General features: G+C 45.9%; 1 protein-coding gene and 1 long non-coding RNA gene across 3 annotated transcripts in view; one reads left to right on the plus strand and one right to left on the minus strand.

Annotated features, from left to right (window-relative positions):
• Positions 1-6171: 6171 nt before the first annotated feature.
• LOC117508585 lies at positions 6172-21970 on the plus strand. Its single transcript, XR_004560134.1, has 3 exons — positions 6172-6186; positions 10277-10283; positions 21653-21970. It is a non-coding gene; the product is annotated as an uncharacterized LOC117508585 (long non-coding RNA).
• Positions 9248-23667, minus strand: part of LOC117508583 (post-GPI attachment to proteins factor 2-like) — a 29044-nt gene continuing 14624 nt past the window's right edge. For both annotated transcript variants that reach the window (XM_034168380.1, XM_034168379.1), the window contains exons 5-6: positions 9872-9980; positions 9248-9743 (exon numbers count right to left, since the gene is read on the minus strand). In XM_034168380.1, coding sequence (XP_034024271.1) covers positions 9613-9743; positions 9872-9980 — 240 coding nt within the window. In that variant the 3' untranslated portion in view covers positions 9248-9612. The remainder of the gene's footprint in view (positions 9744-9871; positions 9981-23667) is intronic.

The raw sequence follows: 23667 nt of genomic DNA on the forward strand, positions 1-23667 counted from the left end.
CGTTGTTAGACAGCACTTCATATGGGATTTATTTATGCCAGAGGTGGATTATGTATTTGTCATCTAATCGATGTTGCCAGCATGGACTGCAGCTGGGTGAAAGGGACTTGACCAGCTGTCTGCACTGTGGAACGCGAGATACCGGAGGTGAGTTACATGTTTATTTCATCATGTGCTGGGCAAATATTTCCACATCATACCTGCTACAGACTTAGGAGATGTACGTGTAATAATACCTGTGTTATAGCGGTGACATCCCGTTCAGCTGCGTTGCGGCGCTGCACCAAGCCTCTGATGTGCACACAGTGCCACATAAATTATTACATAACATTTCCTTTGCCGTCCCTGGCCGAGGTCCAGTGGAGGTGGACAAATTTGGCACAGCATGTCAGCAGGCTTTGCTGTGACCGATTGATCTCAGAGCTCAATCAACCATGGTCAGATTGTTTCAAATGCTGTTTTGATGCTGCCAGAATATGTAAATTGTGGTTAGATGGTCATCCGATTTTACATGCACTACCGTTGGATAGGTGTCCCATCTCAATGGCGCCCGGAGGTTTTTGAACATGTGCATCACATTAGGGGCCGCCAGACGATTTTAACCAACTGTGTTGACTTCCGCACATGGCTGTTAGAACATTTTGGAACTGAAATGTGACACTTTTCGGATGTGCGCAATTCATAATTCTGACGCCACTCTGCATGATAATGGTAATGTGTGACAGGGGTATGAAGGTCTTTTAAACTGTCAGCTGATCTTCTGTTAAATCTTTTTTTATTATTATCTGTTGAGAAGAAAATTGGACACTTTGTAATTCCTCATCTGCTTTTGAAATGAAAATGTTTGCAGTTTGTAGTGTTTCCTCTCTGACAGCAGACAAAATGAAAACTAAAGCCCCCATCACACATAGCAAGAACGTGCAGGAACCAGCCGAACACGGCAAATATTGCCATAATCCGATGCAGTCAGGAGTAAAAGAGGCGTGGTCAGCAGTGTCAGAACTGATCCAGATTACCTCGTCCACACCTGCACAACAGCATCCAAAGCATATGTAGACAACAGGTAGATGACACGGACTGCTGTCAGACGGCCATAAAAGGTGCGCATGCCACTGGATTGCTTTGCTGAAATTTTGCTGGCAGTGGGCCATGCTGTCCCCTGCATCAGACAGAGCCTTTCCAGCAAACTAATTTCTTTTTTGTGTGTTTTGTCTCACTTCAGGAGCACAACACAATTCTGGACACCGTGATGATTGGATTATCACATGGGATTTATTTTTGCATTGTTGATTCCAACACACAGCAGCCGGGTGAGAGGATTTTAACCACAGGCTCCACGTCCATGTCCGCACTGTGAAACACTCCTGGACCACTGTTGGAGGTGAGATTCATGTTTATGAATGTTGTCACAGCCTGACACAACAGTTCCATGTCATATCTCCTACAGAGTTAGGTGAACATATATTACAAGATGAGATCCATTCAGCTCCGAGCCCGGTGTGTGCAATGACGCGTTACTGTGCACCATGGAGAGGTGCAGCTGCACGTTATATACAGATATGATGGAGACAATATTCACATTATTTACGTCACCCATGGGAAGGAATGGACAAATAGCTGTACTGTAAGGTCTACTGAGGATATAACAGCCTGCTCAGATTTGTGGCGACATGAGGACAGTAGCGCACGGTGCTTTCGGCTTGATAGCCACTGTTCACATTCACTATAAATGATGATAATTCATAATTATTACGATGAACCATGCCATATACATTTCAACAGTTCCTTTGTGCTCCGGGGGTGGACATTATTATCTGCGGCACGTGCAGGTCATACCGGCAGGCTTTGCGGTGCCAGATCCCTCTCAAGGTTCCCTCGTATGTGATCAAATCATTTCGGATCCTGTTTTCCCTCCATCACAATATGTAAATTATGGTCAGATGGTCCTCAGATTGCACATGGACCGCCGTCGGATAGGTGTCCCATCTCGACGGTTTCCAGAGGGTTTTGATCATGTGTATCACACTTGGGGCCGCCGGCTGATTTTGACCAACTGTGTGGACTCTCGCAGATGGCTGTCAGAACGTTTTGGAACTGAAATCCAGCACTTTTCAGATGTGCGCTGATTTGAAGACATTTTATGACAGAAATTTACGCATAATTAGGGGTGTGGTCACTTTGAGTGACAGCTTCTGAGCTGAGCACATCTGACTCAGAGCTTTTGCAGCTCAGAGGAGCTGCATGTGGCCTCTAGGTGTTGTGAAGGGCTGTGTCTGTCATTTTCCTATGGGTGACGTCACCAGGCTTTGTCCAGTATATACGAGGTCTGTCCATAAAGTATCGTACCTTTTTATTTTTTTCAAAAACTATATGGATTTTATTCATATGTTTTTACGTCAGACATGCTTGAACCCTCGTGCGCATGCGTGAGTTTTTCCACGCCTGTCGGTGACGTCATTCGCCTGTGAGCACGCCTTGTGGAAGGAGTGGTCCCGCCCCCTCGTCGGATTTTCATTGTCTGGAAATGGCGGAATGAAAAGGACTTTTTTTCCATCAGAATTTTTTCAGAAGCTGTTAGAGACTGGCACCTAGAAACCATTCGAAAAATTTATCTGGCTTTCAGTGAAAACGTTACGGGCTTCACAGAGAATAAGGACTTTAACTACAGGTTTAAGGACCCCTTTAAAGGACGGTCAGTGCGCCGCGCTGCGAGCTGCGACGACGCGGCACAAACCACTGGATCATTTCTAAGCTGATGGCTCTGTGGATACGAGACCGTCGTGTGCTCTTTCTCTGGTTATCACAAGAGCTGGACATCAGCCATTTTCCGGCAGATTTCACTTTTAACAAGAGATTTTGTCATGGAAAGCCGCGCGGAGGCTTCGCGCGTCACGACCGATTCGCTGATGAAGCGAGACAAAGGAACACCTCCGTTTCGGAGTGTTAGAGGACAAGTTGGGACATGTCCAGCTCTCCACAAGTTCTTCCACAAGTTCTTTTATACTCACTCGACAGGTAAGCACTGAAAGCCGAGATAGACATGTCCCAACTTGTCCTCTAACACTCCGAAACGGAGGTGTTCCTTTGTCTTGCTTCATCAGCGAATCGGTCGTGACGCGCGAAGCCTCCGCGCGGCTTTCCATGACAAAATCTCTTGTTAAAAGTGAAATCTGCCAGAAAATGGCTGATGTCCAGCTCTTGTGATAACCAGAGAAAGAGCACACGACGGTCTCGTATCCACAGAGCCATCAGCTTAGAAATGATCCAGTGGTTTGTGCCGCATCGTCGCAGCTCGCAGCGCGGCGCACCGACCGTCCTTTAAAGGGGTCCTTAAACCTGTAGTTAAAGTCCTTATACTCTGTGAAGCCCGTAAAATTTTCACTGAAAGCCAGATAAATTTTTCGAATGGTTTCTAGGTGCCAGTCTCTAACAGCTTCTGAAAAAATTCTGATGGAAAAAAAGTCCTTTTCATTCCGCCATTTCCAGACAATGAAAATCCGACGAGGGGGCGGGACCACTCCTTCCACAAGGCGTGCTCACAGGCGAATGACGTCACCGACAGGCGTGGAAAAACTCACGCATGCGCACGAGGGTTCAAGCATGTCTGATGTAAAAACATATGAGTGAAATCCATATAGTTTTTGAAAAAAATAAAAAGGTACGATACTTTATGGACAGACCTCGTATACAGTCTATGGTTATATTGTGGTGGATGCTGTGACTGACACCAGTAATAAATATAACTGTAACTGGCTGTATCTACTACTTTCGGACCTGGAGTGGAGAGGAATTTTCTTTCTTTTTCTTTTCATTTTTTTAGGCGAGCACACACTTGCCGTGCCTCAGACAGCAGTAGGGCTGCCTGTGTTTCAGCTGTATATGTTGATGTTTTATTCTATGATCAGTATTCTGTATTTCTTTGGTGCACATTTATTGTGTGAGTGCATTTAATTTGGGCTTTTTCTGTTTGTGTGTACAGGGTGGGCCAATAAAATGTTACCACTTTTGATCGTACACAAGTTTTTGAAATGAGAACTTATTTGAAAATTTTATTTTCAGACTTGTAACAGAAGCATCAAATTAACATTTGATACCAAAGGTTTCCGTTCAATAATTGATGACATGTTCAATCCACGCTCCTGTTCTTTGGATTACAGCTGCAACACGCACATTGACGTTTGTGATGACATTGCCACACATCTCAAGAGGGATTCTTCGAGTTTCTTTTTCATCCTTCTTGAGATGTGTGGCAATGTCATCACAAACGTCAATGTGCGTGTTGCAGCTGTAATCCAAAGAAGAGGAGTGTGGATTGAACATGTCATCAATTATTGAACTGTGCGGAAAACAAGAGACAAAGTGGGAAACCTTTGGTATCAAATGTTAATTTAATGCTTCTGTTACAAGTCTGTAAATAAAATTTTCGAGTAAGTTCTCATTTCAAAGACTTGTATAGAATCAAAAAGTGGTAACATACACGTCCCACATTTAATTTTTTTTAATCACATGCACCTCCAAAGCACACATCCTGTTTAACATTTTTATAAAATATATAATACTTACCATCAGCTTTTCCTTTGGTATAATCCAGGGTGGCTGAGCCTGAGAGCTTGTTGAAAGAAAAAGCTAATTACTGATTTCGAACCCATCAGCGGTCATGCAACTTTTTCCCATCACTGAATTTTTTTTAAGCAATTGTTTTTATATTTACATTTCTGATCCGTCATAGAAAGTCCAGCAAAGATGTTAAATATTTAATGTTGCAGGGAAGAGGTCAAATTTCGATATATCATTTCTCATTTGGCTGCGTTGTGTGAATGAACCCACAGCTGCATGGCAGTGACAGTCTTTCCAGGTGCAGCTTGTTTTCAGGCAAAAAGCTGTTTAAAACCGTAACAATGTACACAAAACCGCCCAAAATATTAGATAGATTTTTTTTCTCTCTCTGTATTTTAACTGCCTGGTTGTTTGGAATACCGTGTCATAGAAAACAATGCAAACAAAGCTAAATAAAAAAAAAAGCACAATATGGAAACATACAATTTGTGCATACTTGGCAGTCATGGCTTTTATCGAGCAGAACGTTGAACTCTTTGGAGCAGAGAGCCGGTGCTGCATGTTTTGACAAATCTCGTTTCAGAAAGGTGTCATTAGGTGTATGTGCCATGGGGCATTGTCAACTTACTATTCAGAACTAAACACTTTGGCATGCCAAAAAAAGTTTAGCATGCCAAGATCGAATGTGTTGTGTGGGCCGCTGAAGAGGAGGTACTGCTGGCCCACTACCACCAGAGGGCACCCTGCTTGGAGTGCGGGCTCCAAGCACGAGAGGGCGCCAGACCCAGAGGAAGTGACAGCTGTCACTCATTACTCCAGCTGTCACTCATCTACACCACCATATAAGCCGGACTGCAACTCCACCTCCCCGCCGAGAAATCGACTACCAGTACCAAGGTAATTTCTCTGCTGACTGACACATTGTGTAACCAACTGAACTTCTATTGCAGCCGTTTTCCTGAAGTGTTGCCTTGTCTGGAGGATTGGCGTTTGGTGTGACAGTGACGGCTTCACCTCGCACCCCCTCCCAGATAAGTGGTTGATCAGGAGCTGCACGAGTGTGTGTGATTTGGAGGTGGAGGTGCTCCCTCCTAACGGTGTCTGGACTGTAAATTACTGAGTGTGCGGACTCACACTCATACATCATCTTTCTGTTTTCTGCCAGCAGTACCAGGGTCGACAGCCGAAGACAGAGGCCACCTGGGGACTCGGGACTTGGCGGCTCCGGTGTTCTTCAGACTGTTGGTGGTGGAGGCCGTGTGGGACGCGGCTTCTCTCTCGTCGGGCGTCTTCTATCTTCGAGCCTGCCCACACGTCACCTGGTGTTTATTGACTGTGAAAATTACGACACATTTCGTTGTGTATTATCACAACATTAAATTGTTACCTTTTGGCTTACTCATTGTCCGTTCATTTGCGCCCCCTGTTGTGGGTCCGTGCTACGACACCTTCCCAACAGAATGATGATCAAGATGTACATAAATAATTAAATGTGCAAATTAAATTAAACAGTAGCTTCCATTCCATAGTTAATTCACAGTACAGAAAGTCTTAAACAAATAAGAAATATGAAAAAATAAAAATACACGACTGCCTTCTCACGAGTTTTCAGTTTTAGTTATTGGATCAGTGTATTATATAAAGTCCTTCAGGATAAAACATGAATGATTTTGGGGTTTACCTACTTACTGACAAACATTTCTTCAAAAAAAGTTACAGTATCTGACTTACAGTTAGTTGAACAGCATTGAGTGGAATCTAATTGGTCGACAAATGGTTTAATGCTGGTCTAATGCTGTGGTGACATGGAAATGCCACAGCAGAGCTGATGTGGATTTGCATTTTGATTTGGAACAGGTTGCCAGATGCCCTTCCTGACACAACTCCATGTCAGCTGGAGAATGGGCAGGGGTGACCTTGAACCGGGAACCTTCTACATTGAAAATAAGCATACTGAACCACTTGCTCATGTACATCATTAAATGTCCAAAATGACCATGACATTCATGTCCATGATGAGTGCATGTAAGGGTGATTCTTTAACTACAGGCACTATTGGCCTTGTAAATGTAATTTCCACCACACCATTGCTTTACAATATAAAGCGCCTTGGAGCAACTGTTTGTTGTGATTTGGCGCTATATACATGTGCTCTGATGTTACTGTTTATCTCCATAGAAACTACCCACACAATCTTTCATACAAACTTTTTAAAGGGACATTATTGTTGTGGTGTAAATTACAGCAATAGTGTGAGACAACTACATTTCGTTTAAAAAAAAAAAAAATCACAACAGTCGTATGACATTGAATACCCCAATTATGTTTTGATTATTTTACTGATATTTTATTCAGAGATATTTTAAAACATTAGAAAAAACATTTGTTTACTATTCATTTTTATCATTGAAGATCATAGGTCTGTCTGGGTGTGGGACAAGCACAAAATGGCAATATTTGCATATAATGATGCTGAAAAAAGGTGAAAAAGTCATCATAGACTACTAGGACAAATTTCTTAAAACACTTTCATTGTAAAGATAACTATAAAAGTGTGAAATTTCCCCTTTCTTCTTTTTTTCATAAAATATGATCAAGGGACATAAAAGTGCCCATAGTCTAAGAATCATCCGTAAATGTCTGACCAAGTCTTACCAAGTCTGTTGTTCTGGCTATTGCAACTTTTTGCTGTTCATAAATTTTGAAATACAGTAAAACTTGCCTAAACTATCATCATATAAACCGGATATTCGCACTCACCAGACAAAAGCAAGAGTCTCAAAGTTTTTGAATGGTTTTCCATGTAATAAACACCGTATATACGAGGTCTATTAGAAAAGTATCCGACCTTATTATTTTTTTCAAAAACCATATGGATTTGAATCACGTGTGATTACATCAGACATGCTTGAACCCTCGTGGGCATGCGAGAGTTTTTTCATGCCTGTCGGTAATGTCATTCGCCTGTGGGCAGTCTTTGAGTGAGGAGTCGCCCACCGTCTCGTCGATTTTCATTGTTTAGGAATGGCTCAGAGACTGCTGCTTTGTTTGATCAAAATTTTTTCAAAACTGTAAGGCACAACTGAGTGGACACCATTCGATAAATTCAGCTGGTTTTTGGTAAAATTTTTAACGGCTGATGAGAGATTTTGGTCTGGTAGTGTCGCCGTAAGGACGGCCCACGGCGCCTAATGGCGATCTGCGCTTCGAGGCGGCAGCGCCTCGCCGTTTCAAGTTGAAAACTTCCACATTTCAGGCTCTGTTGACCCAGGAAGTCGTCAGAGAACAAAGAACTTTCAGAAGAAGTCAGCATGAGGAGTTTATTCGGACATTCCATTGTTAACGGACATTTTGTAATGAAAGAACGTGCGGGCAGAGTCGCATGTCGGGCCGGACCCGACCGCGGGGGGTTGCGACAGGAAAAACACCTCCGTTGGAAACCTTAACGGGCAAGTTGGAACATGCCCAAGCTGTTAAACAATTTCTCAGTTACTCACTTGTTGAAAGCCATCGAAAGCTGCCTGAATTTTACAAATGGTTTTCAAAACGGAGGTGTTTTTCCTGTCGCGGAAACGACTCGGCGAATTTACGCGCACGTCTTTCATTAAAAAATGTCCTTAAACAGTGGAATGTCCGCATAAAGTCCTCATGCCGGCCTCTTCTGAATCTTCTCTGTTCTCTCACGACGTCCTGGGTGAATTAAGCCTTAAATTAGGATGTTTTCAGGTCGAAACAGGCCGACGACGGCGCCTGGAAGCGCTGCACGACGTCCCGCTCCGTGGGAAGTCCTTAAAGCGACAGAAACACCCCATAATCTCTCATCAGCCGTTAAACTTTTCACCGAAAACCAGGTTAATTTCTCGGATAGTGTCCACTCGGATATTCCTCACAGGTCCAGAAAAAATTTTGATAAAGCAACGCACGCCGTCTCGAGCAGCGTGTGAAACAAAGGAATTCAGCCGAGAGGGCAGGACCACATCTCACTCAAGGCCTGCCCACAGGGAAATGACATCACCGACACGCGTGAAAAAACTCACGCATGCGCACGAGGGTTCAAGCATGATTGGTGTAATCGCATGTCATTCAAATCCATATAGTTAAGAAAAAAAATTAAAAGGGTCGGTTTATTATCTAATAGACCTCATACAGGATTTTGTATAATGGATTTTCACTCACATTGGACAAAATGTGCTGTCCGATCGCAATGCATTTCCATTAAAAACACCTTGCATGTACCGGACAGAGCAGTCTGGACCTGCCCAGGATTCTGGAAGATGAACCCCCAGTCAGCATTTCCATATTTACAATCTTGCAGAAATGTTGTGGTGCACAGATTACTGGCAGATCAGTGATTAGAAGCCTCAGGTCAGGTCTAGGAACATGTGCTGGTGCAGCTGGTACAACCGGTCCATCTCCATCTCACAAACATAACCATCTTCCTGCCACAGCTAGGTGAAACGTGGGCATTCCCTTGACCTCCTTCAACTGCTGGGGTCCTCAACACACAGACACCAATCATGTACAAACAACATGCCACATGTCCAAAATGTCATAGCTGACAAAAGTCATTCCAGCGGCACCCAAGGATCCTCCAAAGATCTTGGCATTGGAGATGTCCAACATCCTGGTCTATTTACAGTCCTGTAGTACTGTAATATCTGATTTGCGGCAGTTTTTATTTTATTTTTTCGCTCATTTGAACACTGCAACATGCATGTTGTCAGAACTGCTACCACAGTGTGGACATTGTCACAGCAGCAGTTTCAGATGAATACAGTAAATACTGACATGGTTTCCTTTTTTAGCTCATACTTATAATAGAATTGCAGTCCATTAGTAGGTGTAGGCAATAAAGAATATAAGCATGAGACATTTACAGTGAAGCAGAATAAATCATTTGTCTATTGTTGTTCCTATTTCCTCTGTTATCCTCTTTGAAGGTTATGGAAATATATGGAAAAAGTCTCCATTTCCTTTTCCCTCTTGAACAGGCTGAGGACTGGGATCACTAAGTGGACAATCTGTACAGTTTGCATTTACTCCATGAATTTCTAGTCAGAAGTCTTTGTGTTCAGATGCTGAAATGACCATCACTTCTCTGCTTTTAAAATCCCATACTGCTGTGAGATGAAAGGACATATTGGAGAAGACCACCAGATACTCAAAGAGGGCAAAAAATGTGTAGCCTGTTGAGGGAAAAAAAGGACAGCACATATATGTATCTGCTAAAACGTTTTTGTACTGTTATTACTTGACATGGTGTGTCAAATCGTAACTGTTAACAGGTTAAATTACAGTAAATACTGATACTTACTCCCTGATTCACAATACATGTTGTGTTTCCAGTAAAAGAAACCAGCAAAAACACAGAAGGATACATTGAGAACTAAGAAACGTACTTTCCAGTGGTGAGACTTGGCATCCTAAAGAGGTTAAAAACAAACAAATCTGAAAATCAGTTACAGTGTTGCAGGACTGAATGCAGACTGAGATTCTTCACTAAAAATGCATAATATGTGAATTTACAACAGTGTCATATTTCAAGTTAACAGTGGTAAGTTTGTAGAATCAGAAACAATGCCTTGATAGATGCCAAAAAAAAAAAAAAAAAAAAAAAATGAAGATATTTTGAGGTAATTGCAGTACTGCATATAATACCATATCCCAGAAACCTCATCTTATACCAAATTCATTTTGGTGTCAAATTACTCAGTAGGAGCAGTATGGTGGCTTAGTGGTTAGCACTATTGCCTAACAGCAAGAAGGTCCAACAAGGTCTATTCTGTAAAGAGTTTGTATCATTTTCTGTCCTTGTTTGTGTGGTTTCCTTCCACCTCCAAATACACTGAACAAAAATATAAACACTTTTGTTTTTGCTCCCATTTTTCATGAGCTGAACTCAAAGATCTTAAACATTTTCTATATACACTAAAGAGAGATTTCGCTCAAATATTGTTCACAAATCTGTCTAAATCTGTGTTAGTGAGCACTTCTTCTTTGCTGAGATAATCCATCCCACTTCACAGGTGTGGCTTATCAAGATGCTGATCAGACAGCATGATTATTGCAGAGGTGTGCCTTAGGCTGGTCACAATAAAAGGCCACTCTGGAAAAACCAGTCAGTATCTGGTGTGACTACCATTTGCCTCACACAGTGCAACAGATCTCCTTCGCATAGAGTTGATCAGCAGCCAGAAGTGATCAAATGTGGGCATTTGCCCACTCAAGTCATTTTCAATGATGAACTGCAGTCAGGTCGAGACCCCAGTGAGGACGATGAGTATGCAAACGAGCTTCCTGAGATGTGTTTCTGTCAGTTTGTGCAGAAAATCTTTCATTCTGCAAACTGATTGTTGCAGAAGCTGTGCAGGTGGCTGGTCTCAGATGATCTTGGAGGTGAACATGCTGGATGTGGAGGTCCTGGGCTGGTGTGGTTACACCTGGTCTCTGGTTGTGAGGCCAGTTGGATGTACTGCCAATTTCTCTGAAATGTCTTTGGAGACAGCTTATGGTAGGGAAACATTCAATTCACAGGCACAGTTGAACATTCCTGCAGTCAGCATGCCAATTGCACATTCCCTCAAAACTTGTGACATCTGTAGCATTGTGCTCTGTGATAAAACTGAACATTTCAGAGTGGCCTTTTATTGTGGCCAGCCTAAGGCACACCTGTGCAATAATCATGTCATCTAATCAGCATCTTCATATGTCACACCTGTGAGGTGGGATGGATTATCTCAGCAAAGGAGAAGTGCTCACTAACAATATTTGAGAGAAATGGGTCTTTCGTGTCTATAGAAACTGTTTTAGATCACCTCATAAGAAATGGGGGGCAAAAAGTGTTGCATTTCAGCTCGGGACTCTGACGAGGGCGGTTGCATCTCCTCCACTCTCCCTTATCTCTGTTCTCTGCCTTTGACCTTCAAGTCCCTACTTCACCAGACTGTGAATTCCTCAAATTATATTGGATTCTGGATCTATTGGACTACTGTTGGATTAACCATGGAATTGATCAGCTGATCTCTGAACGCTATTGACACCATTTTTTCTACAAGAAGGTCAGGACCGGGGGATCCTACCTGCCCAGATGGAATGTATCCTGCGGGCTATGTTCTGGACTCCTGGGGGTCTTGGCATGTTGCATGCTTGGCGCCTTTCTCTATTGAGGACGCCGAGGATTTATTCATTTTTGGTCTCATGGTAGCAGGGCTGGTACTTTTTGGCTTATGTGCTGCCCTGATCTACAGGAAAATTGGCAAGACGGCGGCATCAAGAACCACGGCCCCTCGCTTGTCCATCATGATTAATGAGGTTGGCAAGGCAGTGCATTCTCAGACTGCGATGACACTTGAACTCAGATGCAAATTGGATGACATCTTGGAGCAGATGCGTGCCTTGCAGTTGAAGCTGAAGATTTCAGAGGCCGGTGAATATTCTTAATTCATAATTGGGAATATTCTTAATTCATAATTGGGATTTGGTAGTGCAAGTGGAACTGTTAAAAGGTGATTTCACTGCTGAAACCATAACATTACAGGCTTATCAAGGCCTGAAGGTCAAGTTGTCCTGCTGTCTCCTCCAGAGGGATTTGTTTCGGCCTGGGGAACATTGGCTGTTTCTTATCTCACAAAGACAATAAACTGTTTTTCACAACACTGAAGCATGTTCCATTCCCTTCCCCCACCCCCTCCCTCCCCATCAACACCTCCCCTTTCCGGCGCCCACCAACGTCATTCCTTCCCCTGCGGGGGCTGCACGGTTTTTAGCTGTGGCAGGTCCCCGTTCCCCCCAAGCTGGCAGCGGCGCGACTCCAGCTGCAGTGGCTACCACACACTCGCATGCCTCAATTTGGAAAACCGACTGTTTCAAGATTAGTGCACATAAACAATGTCATATATGTGTTGTCTTAATTCTGATGTGTGCCATTATTACGGTAAATAAGTAATAATTGTGGATTAATTGCTGTTTGTCTGTGGAATGTGAGTGTGGAAATCTCATTGTTGTAATGACAATGATAATAAAGCTATCCATCCACCCATTTAGCTAAACTGGCAACACTAAATTGACTGTAGATGTAAGACTGTGAATGTGTGTCACTGAGGCTTGAGAATAAGATTTGATCTTATATTGCTCAGTTTCTTTATGCTACACATGATTGTTTTACTCAGAATAGTGAGAAATGCATGTTTTGATAAACTGGCCCCTGGCATTATTTCAGTAATAGGACAGCAGAATTGTTCCACTGAAGAGGTACCCTGAACAAATCACTGTTAAATACTATACATATCTTTTTTTATGGTGACATGATGCAGAACAGAAATGGGTTGGAATATGTGGTGTTGTGTGGGCCGCTGAAGAGGAGGTACTGCTGGCCCACCACCGCCGGAGCAACCGGGAGTGACAGCCGTCACTCATCAACAAGTACCAGCTGTCACTAATCATCATCAACCACATCTCCATAAAAGCCGGGCAGCATCTTCACCTCACTGCCGAGAAATCGTCTACTGATCAGGTAAACACTCAGCCGTGGTTTTGGTGTCATACAATTTTCTGAACATTTGCAGACGTACCTGTTTGACTGGTCAGCAGCTGGAAGCTGGGAGGAGACGACGTCTTCGCTCCTCGGATAAGTAGTCCTTCAGGCGCTGCACGTTTTTGTTCCTGTGTGACTGTGATTGAGAGGTGGAGGTGTTTCCCACCCTTTCTGACTGTTTGCTGGGTGTTCACGCACCCACCATCACCTGTCTGTTCTTCCTGCCAGCAGTACCCGATCTGACAGCCGGAGGCAGTGGCCACCTGGGGACCCAGCGCTTGGTGGCTCCGGGGTGCTTCAGATCCGGTGGCAGTGGAAAGCGTGTGGGATCCGGCTCTCTTCTGGACGGGCGTCTTCTATCCTCGAGCCTGCCCACACGTCACTGTGACTTATTGACTGTTGATCTCAATTGTGTTGTCTGTTGCTCTGTTGTGCACATTCACAACATTAAATTGTTATATTTTGGCTTATTCCATTGTCCATTCATTTGCGCCCCCTGTTGTGGGTCCATGTCCCTACACTTTCACAACAGGATTTCTCAGCCAGCGTCATGGATCCCGAGGGGCGTCAACCATCGATTGAACCGCCAATGGAAACACAGGGTGCACAGGCGTCAGTGAGTGAGCTGCAGCACATCTTAACCGCCTTCACTGCATGGTTGGACTTAGTAACCGAGCAGAACGTTATACTCAATCGGAGGATGGAGGCTCTGACCGCCCAGGTGGAAGCGTGCACTCAGGGCGCTGCTGCAGCACCTCCTCCAGCTGACCGAGCACTAGATACAGACATTCCAGTGGTGATTCAACGAACCCCCCCATCCCCTGAAGCATACATAAGCCCTCTGGAACCGTACGGAGGTTGTGTCGAGACATGCGCGGACTTCTTAATGCAGTGTTCACTCGTCTTTGCACAACGTCCCGTCATGTATGCGTCAGATGCCAGTCGGGTGGCTTATATCATTAATTTGCTTCGAGGAGAGGCACGCGCCTGGGCTACGGCGCTCTGGGAGCAAAATTCACAGCTCCTAATGACATATACTGGGTTTGTGAGGGAGTTTAAACAGGTGTTTGATCATCCCAATAGAGGCGAGTCCGCTTCGACCGTGCTGCTGTCAATGACACAGGGACGTCGGAGTGCAGCCGAGTATAAAGTCGACTTCCGCATCACAGCTGCGAGGTCCGGCTGGAATAACGTTGCACTCCGCGCCGCCTTCGTAAACGGACTGTCTCCGGTCCTGAAGGAGCACCTGCTGGTTAAGGATGAGCCGCGGGATTTTGACGGGCTTGTCGACCTGGTCATATGGTTAGACAACCGGTTAAAAGAACACCGTCGGGAGCGGGGCGAAGGGCGTGGCCGGGCGCGAGCCGTCCCTCTTCCTTCCGGGTCCGAAAGGGTGCCGCCGTCCCCACGCTCCACAGTCGGAGAGCTCCGTGGAGCAACAGCTCCCCCTGCTGACGAAGCTATGGACACGAGCAGGGCTAAAGTAAAATCACATGACAGACAACGGAGGCTGGCTCGCGGAGAATGTTTTTTCTGTGGCTCTAATGAGCACATACAAAGAAACTGCCCCAAGCGGTTAAACTTCAACGCCCTTAGAGACTGGGTCAAGGGTGGGCCATAACATCCACGTGGGGAGAGCCCGTAGATCCGCACGCATCCCAGTGACGATCCTTTGTGGGGATCTTACCCTTCATGCTCCAGCACTGGTGGACACGGGGTCTGAAGGGAATCTGCTGGACAGCAGATGGGCCAGGGAGGTAGGGCTCCCTCTAGTGGCTCTACCTTCCCCATTGAAGGTACGGGCACTAGATGGCACCCTTCTCCCATTAATCACACACCAGACACCACCTGTGACTTTGGTGGTGTCTGGAAATCACAGGGAGGAGATTGTGTTCTATGTAACACCTTCTACCTCCCGAGTGATTTTGGGATTTCCATGGATGTTAAAGCACAATCCCCGGATTGATTGGCCATCTGGGGTAGTGACGCAGTGGAGCGACACCTGCCACCGGGAATGTTTAGGATCCTCGGTTCCACAAGGTGTGACAGCTAATGAGGAGGTTAAAGTCCCCCCCAATCTGTCGGCGGTGCCGGAGGAGTACCATGATCTTGCTGACGTCTTCAGCAAAGATCTGGCACTCACTCTTCCCCCGCACCGTCCGTATGATTGTGCCATTGATTTGATCCCAGGCGCTGAGTACCTGTCCAGCAGGCTGTACAACCTCTCTCATCCTGAGCGCGAATCAATGGAGACCTACATCCGGGACTCCTTAGCTGCCGGGTTGATCCGGAACTCCACCTCCCCGATGGGTGCGGGTTTCTTTTTCATGGGCAAAAAGGACGGCGGACTCCGTCCATGCATAGAATACAGAGGACTGAACGAAGTCACGGTTCGCAATCGATACCCACTGCCTCTGCTAGATTCTGTGTTCACGCCGTTGCATGGAGCCCAAATCTTCACCAAACTAGATCTTAGGAATGCCTATCACCTGGTTCGGATCCGAAAGGGAGACGAGTGGAAGACGGCATTTAACACCCCGTTAGGTCACTTTGAGTACCTGGTCATGCCGTTCGGCCTCACCAATGCGCCCGCGATGTTCCAGGCATTGGTTAATGATGTCTTGCGGGACTTCCTGCACCGGTTCGTCTTCGTATATCTGGACGACATCCTCATCTTCTCCCCGGATCCTGAGACTCATGTGCAGCATGTACGTCAGGTCCTGCAGCGGTTGTTGGAGAACCGGCTGTTTGTGAAGGGCGAGAAGTGCGAGTTCCACCGTACTTCTTTGTCCTTCCTGGGGTTCATCATCTCCTCCAACTCCGTCGCACCCGATCCGGCCAAGGTAGCGGCGGTGAGAGATTGGCCCCAACCGACAAGCCGTAGGAAGCTGCAACAGTTCCTCGGCTTTGCAAACTTCTACAGGAGGTTTATTAAGGGCTATAGCCAGGTAGTTAGCCCCCTGACGGCCCTGACCTCCACTAAAGTTCCCTTCACCTGGTCGGATCGGTGCAAAGCCGCGTTTAAGGAGTTGGAATGTCAGATCTTGTCTGCACCCGTTCTGGTGCAGCCCGATCCCAATCGCCAGTTTGTTGTCGAAGTGGATGCCTCTGACTCAGGGATAGGAGCTGTGTTGTCCCAGAGCGGAGAGTCTGATAAGGTTCTCCATCCTTGTGCCTATTTTTCCCGTAGGTTGACCCCGGCAGAGTGGAACTACGACGTCGGCAATCGGGAACTCCTAGCGGTAAAAGAGGCTCTTGAGGAGTGGAGACACCTGTTGGAGGGAGCTATGGTGCCCTTCACGGTTTTCAGGGACCATCGGAACCTGGAGTACATCCGGACCACAAAGCGTCTGAACCCCAGGCAAGCCCGCTGGTCACTGTTCTTCAGGCATTTTGACTTCCGGATCACCTACCGCCCCGGGACCAAAAACCAGCGATCTGACGCCCTGTCCTGGGTCCACGAAGAGGAAGTCAAGGTCGAGCTATCAGATCCACCGGAACCCATCATCCCTGAGTCCACTATCGTGGCAGCCCTCACCTGGGATGTGGAGAGGACCGTCCGGGAGGCCGTGGCACGGAACCCGGACCCGGGGACCAGCCCAAAGAACAGACTTTACGTCCCACCAGAAGCCAGAGCTGCAGTCCTGGACTTCTGTCACAGGTCCAAGCTCTCCTGTCATCCAGGGGTGCGAAGAACCGTGGCAGTGGTCCGGCAGCGCTTCTGGTGGGCATCTATGGAAGCCGACATCCGGGAGTATGTCCAGGCCTGCACCACCTGTGCCAGGGGAAAGGCAGACCACCAACGGGCACAGGGACTCCTCCAGCCATTACCTGTGTCCAACCGCCCCTGGTCCCACATTGGCCTGGACTTCGTCACGGGCCTCCCGCCGTCCCAGGGCATGACCACAATAGTGGACCGGTTCTCCAAGGCGGCCCACTTCGTGGCCCTCCCGAAGCTCCCGATGGCCCAGGAGACTGCAGACCTCCTGGTCCACCACGTCATATGTCTCCATGGGATTCCATCCGATGCCGTCTCTGACCGTGGTCCCCAGTTCTCCTCGCAGGTCTGGAGGAGTTTCTGTAGGGAACTGGGGGCCACCGTGAGCCTCTCGTCCGGGTACCATCCCCAGACTAACGGACAGGTAGAGCGGGCCAACTAGGAATTGGAACAGGCCCTTTGCTGCGTGACCTCAGCGCACCCGACGGCCTGGAGCAATCATCTGGACTGGATCGAGTACGCACACAACAGCCAGGTTTCATCTGCCACCGGCCTCTCCCCATTTGAAGTATGTTTGGGATACCAGCCCCCATTGTTTCCACTTGTGGAGGTAGAGGTCAGGGTTCCCTCGGTCCAGGCCCATCTGAGGAGGTGCCGTCGGGTATGGCGCACTGCCCCAGCTCTGCCCTGCTCAAAGCCCGGATGAGGGCCAAGGCCCATGCAGACCGCCGGCATTCCCCGGCCCCTGCATACCAGCCCGGGCAGGAAGTTTGGCTGTCAACAAAGGACATCCCATTAAAAGTGGAATCCCAGAAACTGAAAGACCGTTACATTGGCCCATTTTCAAATCAAAACAATTTTATTTATATAGCGCCAAATCACAACAAACAGTTGCCCCAAGGCACTTTATATTGTAAGGCAAGGCCATACAATAATTACGGAAAAACCCCAACGGTCAAAACGACCCCTGTGAGCAAGCACTTGGCAACAGTGGGAAGGAAAAACTCCCTTTTAACAGGAAGAAACCTCCAGCAGAACCAGGCTCAGGGAGGGGCAGTCTTCTGCTGGGACTGGTTGGGGCTGAGGGAGAGAACCAGGAAAAAGACATGCTGTGGAGGGGAGCACAGATCAATCACTAATGATTAAATGCAGAGTGGTGCATACAGAGCAAAAAGAGAAAGAAACACTCAGTGCATCATGGGAACCCCCCAGCAGTCTAAGTCTATAGCAGCATAACTAAGGGATGGTTCAGGGTCACCTGATCCAGCCCTAACTATAAGCTTTAGCAAAAAGGAAAGTTTTAAGCCTAATCTTAAAAGTAGAGAGGATGTCTGTCTCCCTGATCTGAATTGGGAGCTGGTTCCGCAGGAGAGGAGCCTGAAAGCTGAAGGCTCTGCCTCCCATTCTACTCTTATAAACCCTAGGAACAACAAGTAAGCCTGCAGTCTGAGAGCAAAGCGCTCTATTGGGGTGATATGGTACTATGACGTCTCTAAGATAAGATGGGACCTGATTATTCAAAACCTTATAAGAAGAATTTTAAATTCTATTCTAGAATTAACAGGAAGCCAATGAAGAGAGGCCAATATGGGTGAGATATGCTCTCTCCTTCTAGTCCCTGTCAGTACTCTAGCTGCAGCATTTTGAATTAACTGAAGGCTTTTCAGGGAACTTTTAGGACAACCTGATAATAATGAATCACAATAGTCCAGCCTAGAGGAAATAAATGCATGAATTAGTTTTTCAGCATCACTCTGAGACAAGACCTTTCTCTTCTTGCGCATTGAATGACATATCCTGATCAAAAATGACTCCAGGATTCCTCACAGTATTACTAGAGGTCAGGGTAATGCCATCCAGAGTAAGGATCTGGTTAGACACCATGTTTCTAAGATTTGTGGGGCCAAGTACAATAACTTCAGTTTTATCTGAGTTTAAAAGCAGGAAATTAGAGGTCATCCATGTCTTTATGTCTGTGAATAAAATTGGTCCTAGCACAGAACCTTGTGGAACTCCATAATTAACCTTAGTCTGTGAAGAAGATTCCCCATTTACATGAACAAATTGTAATCTATTAGATAAATATGATTCAAGCCACCGCAGCGCAGTGCCTTTAATACCTATGGCATGCTCTAATCTCTGTAATAAAAGTTTATGGTCAACAGTATCAAAAGCAGCACTGAGAACAAGCACAGAGATGAGTCCACTGTCTGAGGCCATAAGAAGATCATTTGTAACCTTCACTAATACTGTTTCTGTACTATGATGAATTCTAAAACCTGACTGAAACTCTTCAAATAGACCATTCCTCTGCAGATGATTAGTTAGCTGTTTTACAACTACCCTTTCAAGAATTTTTGAGAGAAAAGGAAGGTTGGAGATTGGCCTATAATTAGCTAAGATAGCTGGGTCAAGTGATGGCTTTTTAAGTAATGGTTTAATTACTGCCACCTTAAAAGCCTGTGGTACATAGCCAACTAATAAAGATAGATTGATCATATTTAAGATCGAAGCACCGTCTCTACGCGGATGGGGTAATGAGGGGATGGCAGGGGGAGAGAAGCTGCAGAGAGGTGTGTAAGACTACAACTCTGCTTCCTGGTCCCAACCCTGGATAGTCACGGTTTGGAGGATTTAAGAAAATTGGCCAGATTTCTAGAAATGAGAGCTGCTCCATCCAGAGTGGGATGGATGCCATCTCTCCTAACAAGACCAGGTTTTCCCCAGAAGCTTTGCCAATTATCTATGAAGCCCACCTCATTTTTTGGACACCACTCAGACAGCCAGCAATTCAAGGAGAACATGCGGCTAAACATGTCACTCCCGGTCCGATTGGGGAGGGGCCCAGAGAAAACTACAGAGTCCGACATTGTTTTTGCAAAGTTACACATCGATTCAATGTTAATTTTAGTGACCTCTGATTGGTGTAACCGGGTGTCATTACTGCCGATGTGAATTACAATCTTACCAAATTTACGCTTAGCCTTAGCCAGCAGTTTCAAATTTCCTTCACTGTCGCCTGCTCTGGCCCCCGGAAGACAATGACTATGGTTGCTGGTGTCGCTAACTTCACATTTCTCAAAACAGAGTCGCCAATAACCAGAGTTTGATCCTCGGTGGGTGTGTCGCCGAGTGGGGAAAAACGGTTAGAAATGTGAACGGGTTGGCGTGTACACGGGGCTTCTGTTTAGGGCTACGCTTCCTCCTCACAGTCACCCAGTCGGCCTGCTTTCCCGGCTGCTCGGGATCTGCTGGAAGGGAACTAACAGCAGCTAAGCTACCTTGGTCCGCACCGACTACAGGGGCCTGGCTAGCTGTAGAATTTTCCACGGTGCGGAGCCGAGTCTCCAATTCGCCCAGCCTGGCCTCCAAAGCTATGAATAAGCTACACTTATTACAAGTACCATTACTGCTAAAGGAGGCTGAGGAATAACTAAACATTTCACACCCAGAGCAGAAAAGTGCAGGAGAGACAGGAGAAGCTGCCATGCTAAACCGGCTAAGAGCTAGTAGCTGCGCTAAGCTAGCGGATTCCTAAAAACACACAAAGTGAATAATGTGTAAATAATTTAGAGGTGATTCAGCAGAGGGAGTGCTTTAGTTAAGGCACGTGAAGATTACACTGTGAAACAAATCGTTATCTAGTTATCTAGATCAATCTAGCTGCACAGGCTCTCCTGGCCGACTTCTACACCCGTCACCCGGACAAGCCTGGTCGGGCGCCAGGAGGTGCCCGTTGAGGGGGGGGGGTCCTGTTGTGTGGGCCGCTGAAGAGGAGGTACTGCTGGCCCACCACCAGAGGGCGCCCTGCCTGAAGTGCGGGCTTCAGGCACGAGAGGGCGCCGGAGCAACCGGGAGTGACAGCCGTCACTCATCAACAAGCACCAGCTGTCACTAATCATCATCAACCACATCTCCATAAAAGCCGGGCAGCATCTTCACCTCACTGCCGAGAAATCGTCTACCGATCAGGTAAACACTCAGCCGTGGTTTTGGTGTCATACAATTTTCTGAACATTTGCAGACGTACCTGTTTGACTGATCAGCAGCTGGAAGCTGGGAGGAGACAACGTCTTCGCTCCTTGGATAAGTAGTCCTTCAGGCACTGCACGTTTTTGTTCCTGTGTGACTGTGATTGAGAGATGGAGGTGTTTCCCACCCTTTCTGACTGTTTGCTGTGTGTTCACGCACCCACCATCACCTGTCTGTTCTTCCTGCCAGCAGTACCCGATCTGACAGCCGGAGGCAGTGGCCACCCGGGGACCCAGCGCTTGGTGGCTCCGGGGTGCTTCAGATCCGGTGGCAGTGGAAAGCGTGTGGGATCTGGATCTCTTCTGGACGGGCGTCTTCTATCCTCGAGCCTGCCCACACGTCACCGTGACTTATTGACTGTTGATCTCAATTGTGTTGTCTGTTGCTCTGTTGTGCACATTCACAACATTAAATTGTTATATTTTGGCTTATTCCATTGTCCGTTCATTTGCGCCCCCTGTTGTGGGTCCGTGTCCCTACACTTTCACAACATGTGGAAGAGTTTAACAACAAAATTAACACTACAAAACCAGTCCAAAAATCTGCTTGGAGCACCTTGGAACATAGGGCCCATCTCAATGATCTGGTGATGCAATAGACAAAAGTTGCACTGTGCCCTTGAGAGCTGTCTTAGTGCCTTCCCTCACTGATTTTTTTCCAGCATGATGACTGTTTTTGAGAACTGCCTACTTACCAGATTTATCATACAGCATCATGTATCAATTCCCTGGCTTGTCTTGAGAAAACTGGCTGTAAAAGTGATGATTTAATCTTTATATTTAGAATAAATTGCCCACATCCCAACCTTTAAGTAACAAATTTTCACTTTTGTCTTGTTCCTGGGTTAAAACCATAATTTCCCATTCTTCACAACCAATCAAAAGAGAAAAGAGTGGTCTTGACCTCTAAACCTTGGTTTTGTGGTCAGGACAATGAAATTGCAAATTAACCAGTTTTTGCATTCACTGAGTGGTCACAACTAATTTGTGGAAACGTTAAGTCGTTGTGGTCATCATATTTTTTTGTGATCATGTCAAAAGGGTTCAAACATCATTTCAAGCATAATACAATGTTGACAAAGCAATTATATTGATCAAAACCTTCATTTGTACAGATTGAGCAAGAACTTTCAAGAACAGGAGAGTAATTTACTGAGGTTTGAAGAATCTCCCTTGTTCATGAATATTTCACTCAATCAAAGAAAATGAAACAACCTAAACAACAGAGGGGAAAAGAGAGCAATGAAGTTTGCTGTTCCAAGAATATGGCGTGAACCCAATAACCACTCAACCAACTGCTACTTCTGCATGGTGGAGCCTTCCAAACGCCGAAGTGGGAAGAATGCACCTGCTATTCCTTATCCTGACATTCCATCTTCCATTGCACCAGTGCCACATAGTGCTGAGCTTCCTGTACCTTCACCTCCAGAAAGAAAACAACCATCAGAAGAAGAAAGCACTGAATCAGAGGTTGGGGAGAACAGTGAAGTGGACTGTGACATTACAGATACAGTTTGTGAGAGGAATCCTTACTTCCCAAGTCAAGGAGATCTGAATGACCTCAGAGATCTTGGTTTGACAAAGTCAAATGCTGAGCTTTTGATCTCAAGGCTGAAGGAGTGGGACTTCTTGGATGAAAAGTGTGCAAGTAACAAGCCAAAGAAAACATCACCAATTTTTCTCTAGCTTCATTGCCAAGGAAGAGAGTTTGTGCTATTGTTGTGACATTTCAAGACTGTTCAATACAATTGGAATTGCATGTAACCCAAATGAGTGGAGACTCTTCATTGATAGAGAAGCCTGAAGACTGTGCTACTGCACAATGGGAACAAGTATCCATCACTTCCTTTGGCTCATTCAGTGCATCTCAAGGAGGATTACAGTGTCAGATATCTGCTGGAAGCTTTGGACTATGATGAGTATGGATGGGAGGTCATTGGGGACTTCAAAATGGTGGCATTTTTGATGGGACTCCAGGGTGGTTTCACCAAGTTTCCCTGTTTTCTCCGCCTTTGGGACAGTAGAGACAGGGCAGCACATTATCACCGGAAGAAATGGCCTGAAAGGACCGAATTCTCAGTTGGAAGCCGTAACATTAAACATGAGCCATTGGTGGATCCTCACAAGGTTTTGTTCCCTCCTCTGCACATCAAACTGGGTCTCATGAAACAATTGTCACAGCGCTTGACAAAGAGTCTGCAGCATTCAAGTATCTTCAAGACCTTTTCCCAAAGCTGTCAGAGGCAAAAGTGAAAGCTGTTGTTTTCATTGGACCACAAGTCAAGAAAATCATAGAGTGCCCTGAATTTCCAAAGAAACTGACAGCAAAGGAACAGGAGGCATGGAAAAGTTTTGCTGATGTTGTCCATGGGTTTCTGGGCAACCACCAGGCTGACAATTATGTGGAACTGGTTCAGACTTTGGTGAGAAATTATGGCCAAATGGGCAACTTCAAGGACAACATGGGGGTATACTCAGAAGAACATGGGGAGCGCTTCCAACAAGACATAATGGACTTTGAACACAGATATCAGGCATCTTACAATAAAAATGTGATGGGGACTACATTTGGGGTCTGATAAGGGAAAGTGATTTGTTGCACATTCGCAAATCAAGGAAAACTGTTCATTTTTAACTTTGTAAAATTGTTTTCAAATGTTTGAAAATAACCTTGCTGCAGTTATGTTCCGTATTTTAATTTTATTATGAAAAAGTCAGAAAATGGTCAAAAATAGGTGTTTTGGGGGGATAAAGTTGCTGTGCAGCCCAAAAAAAAAACAAAGTTTGGTATGAAAATTGGGCTTTTTCTATTGTTTTGCAATAAATAT

This window comes from Thalassophryne amazonica, chromosome 4 (genome assembly GCF_902500255.1).
Source record: "Thalassophryne amazonica chromosome 4, fThaAma1.1, whole genome shotgun sequence".
Taxonomy (NCBI): Eukaryota; Metazoa; Chordata; class Actinopteri; order Batrachoidiformes; family Batrachoididae; genus Thalassophryne; species Thalassophryne amazonica.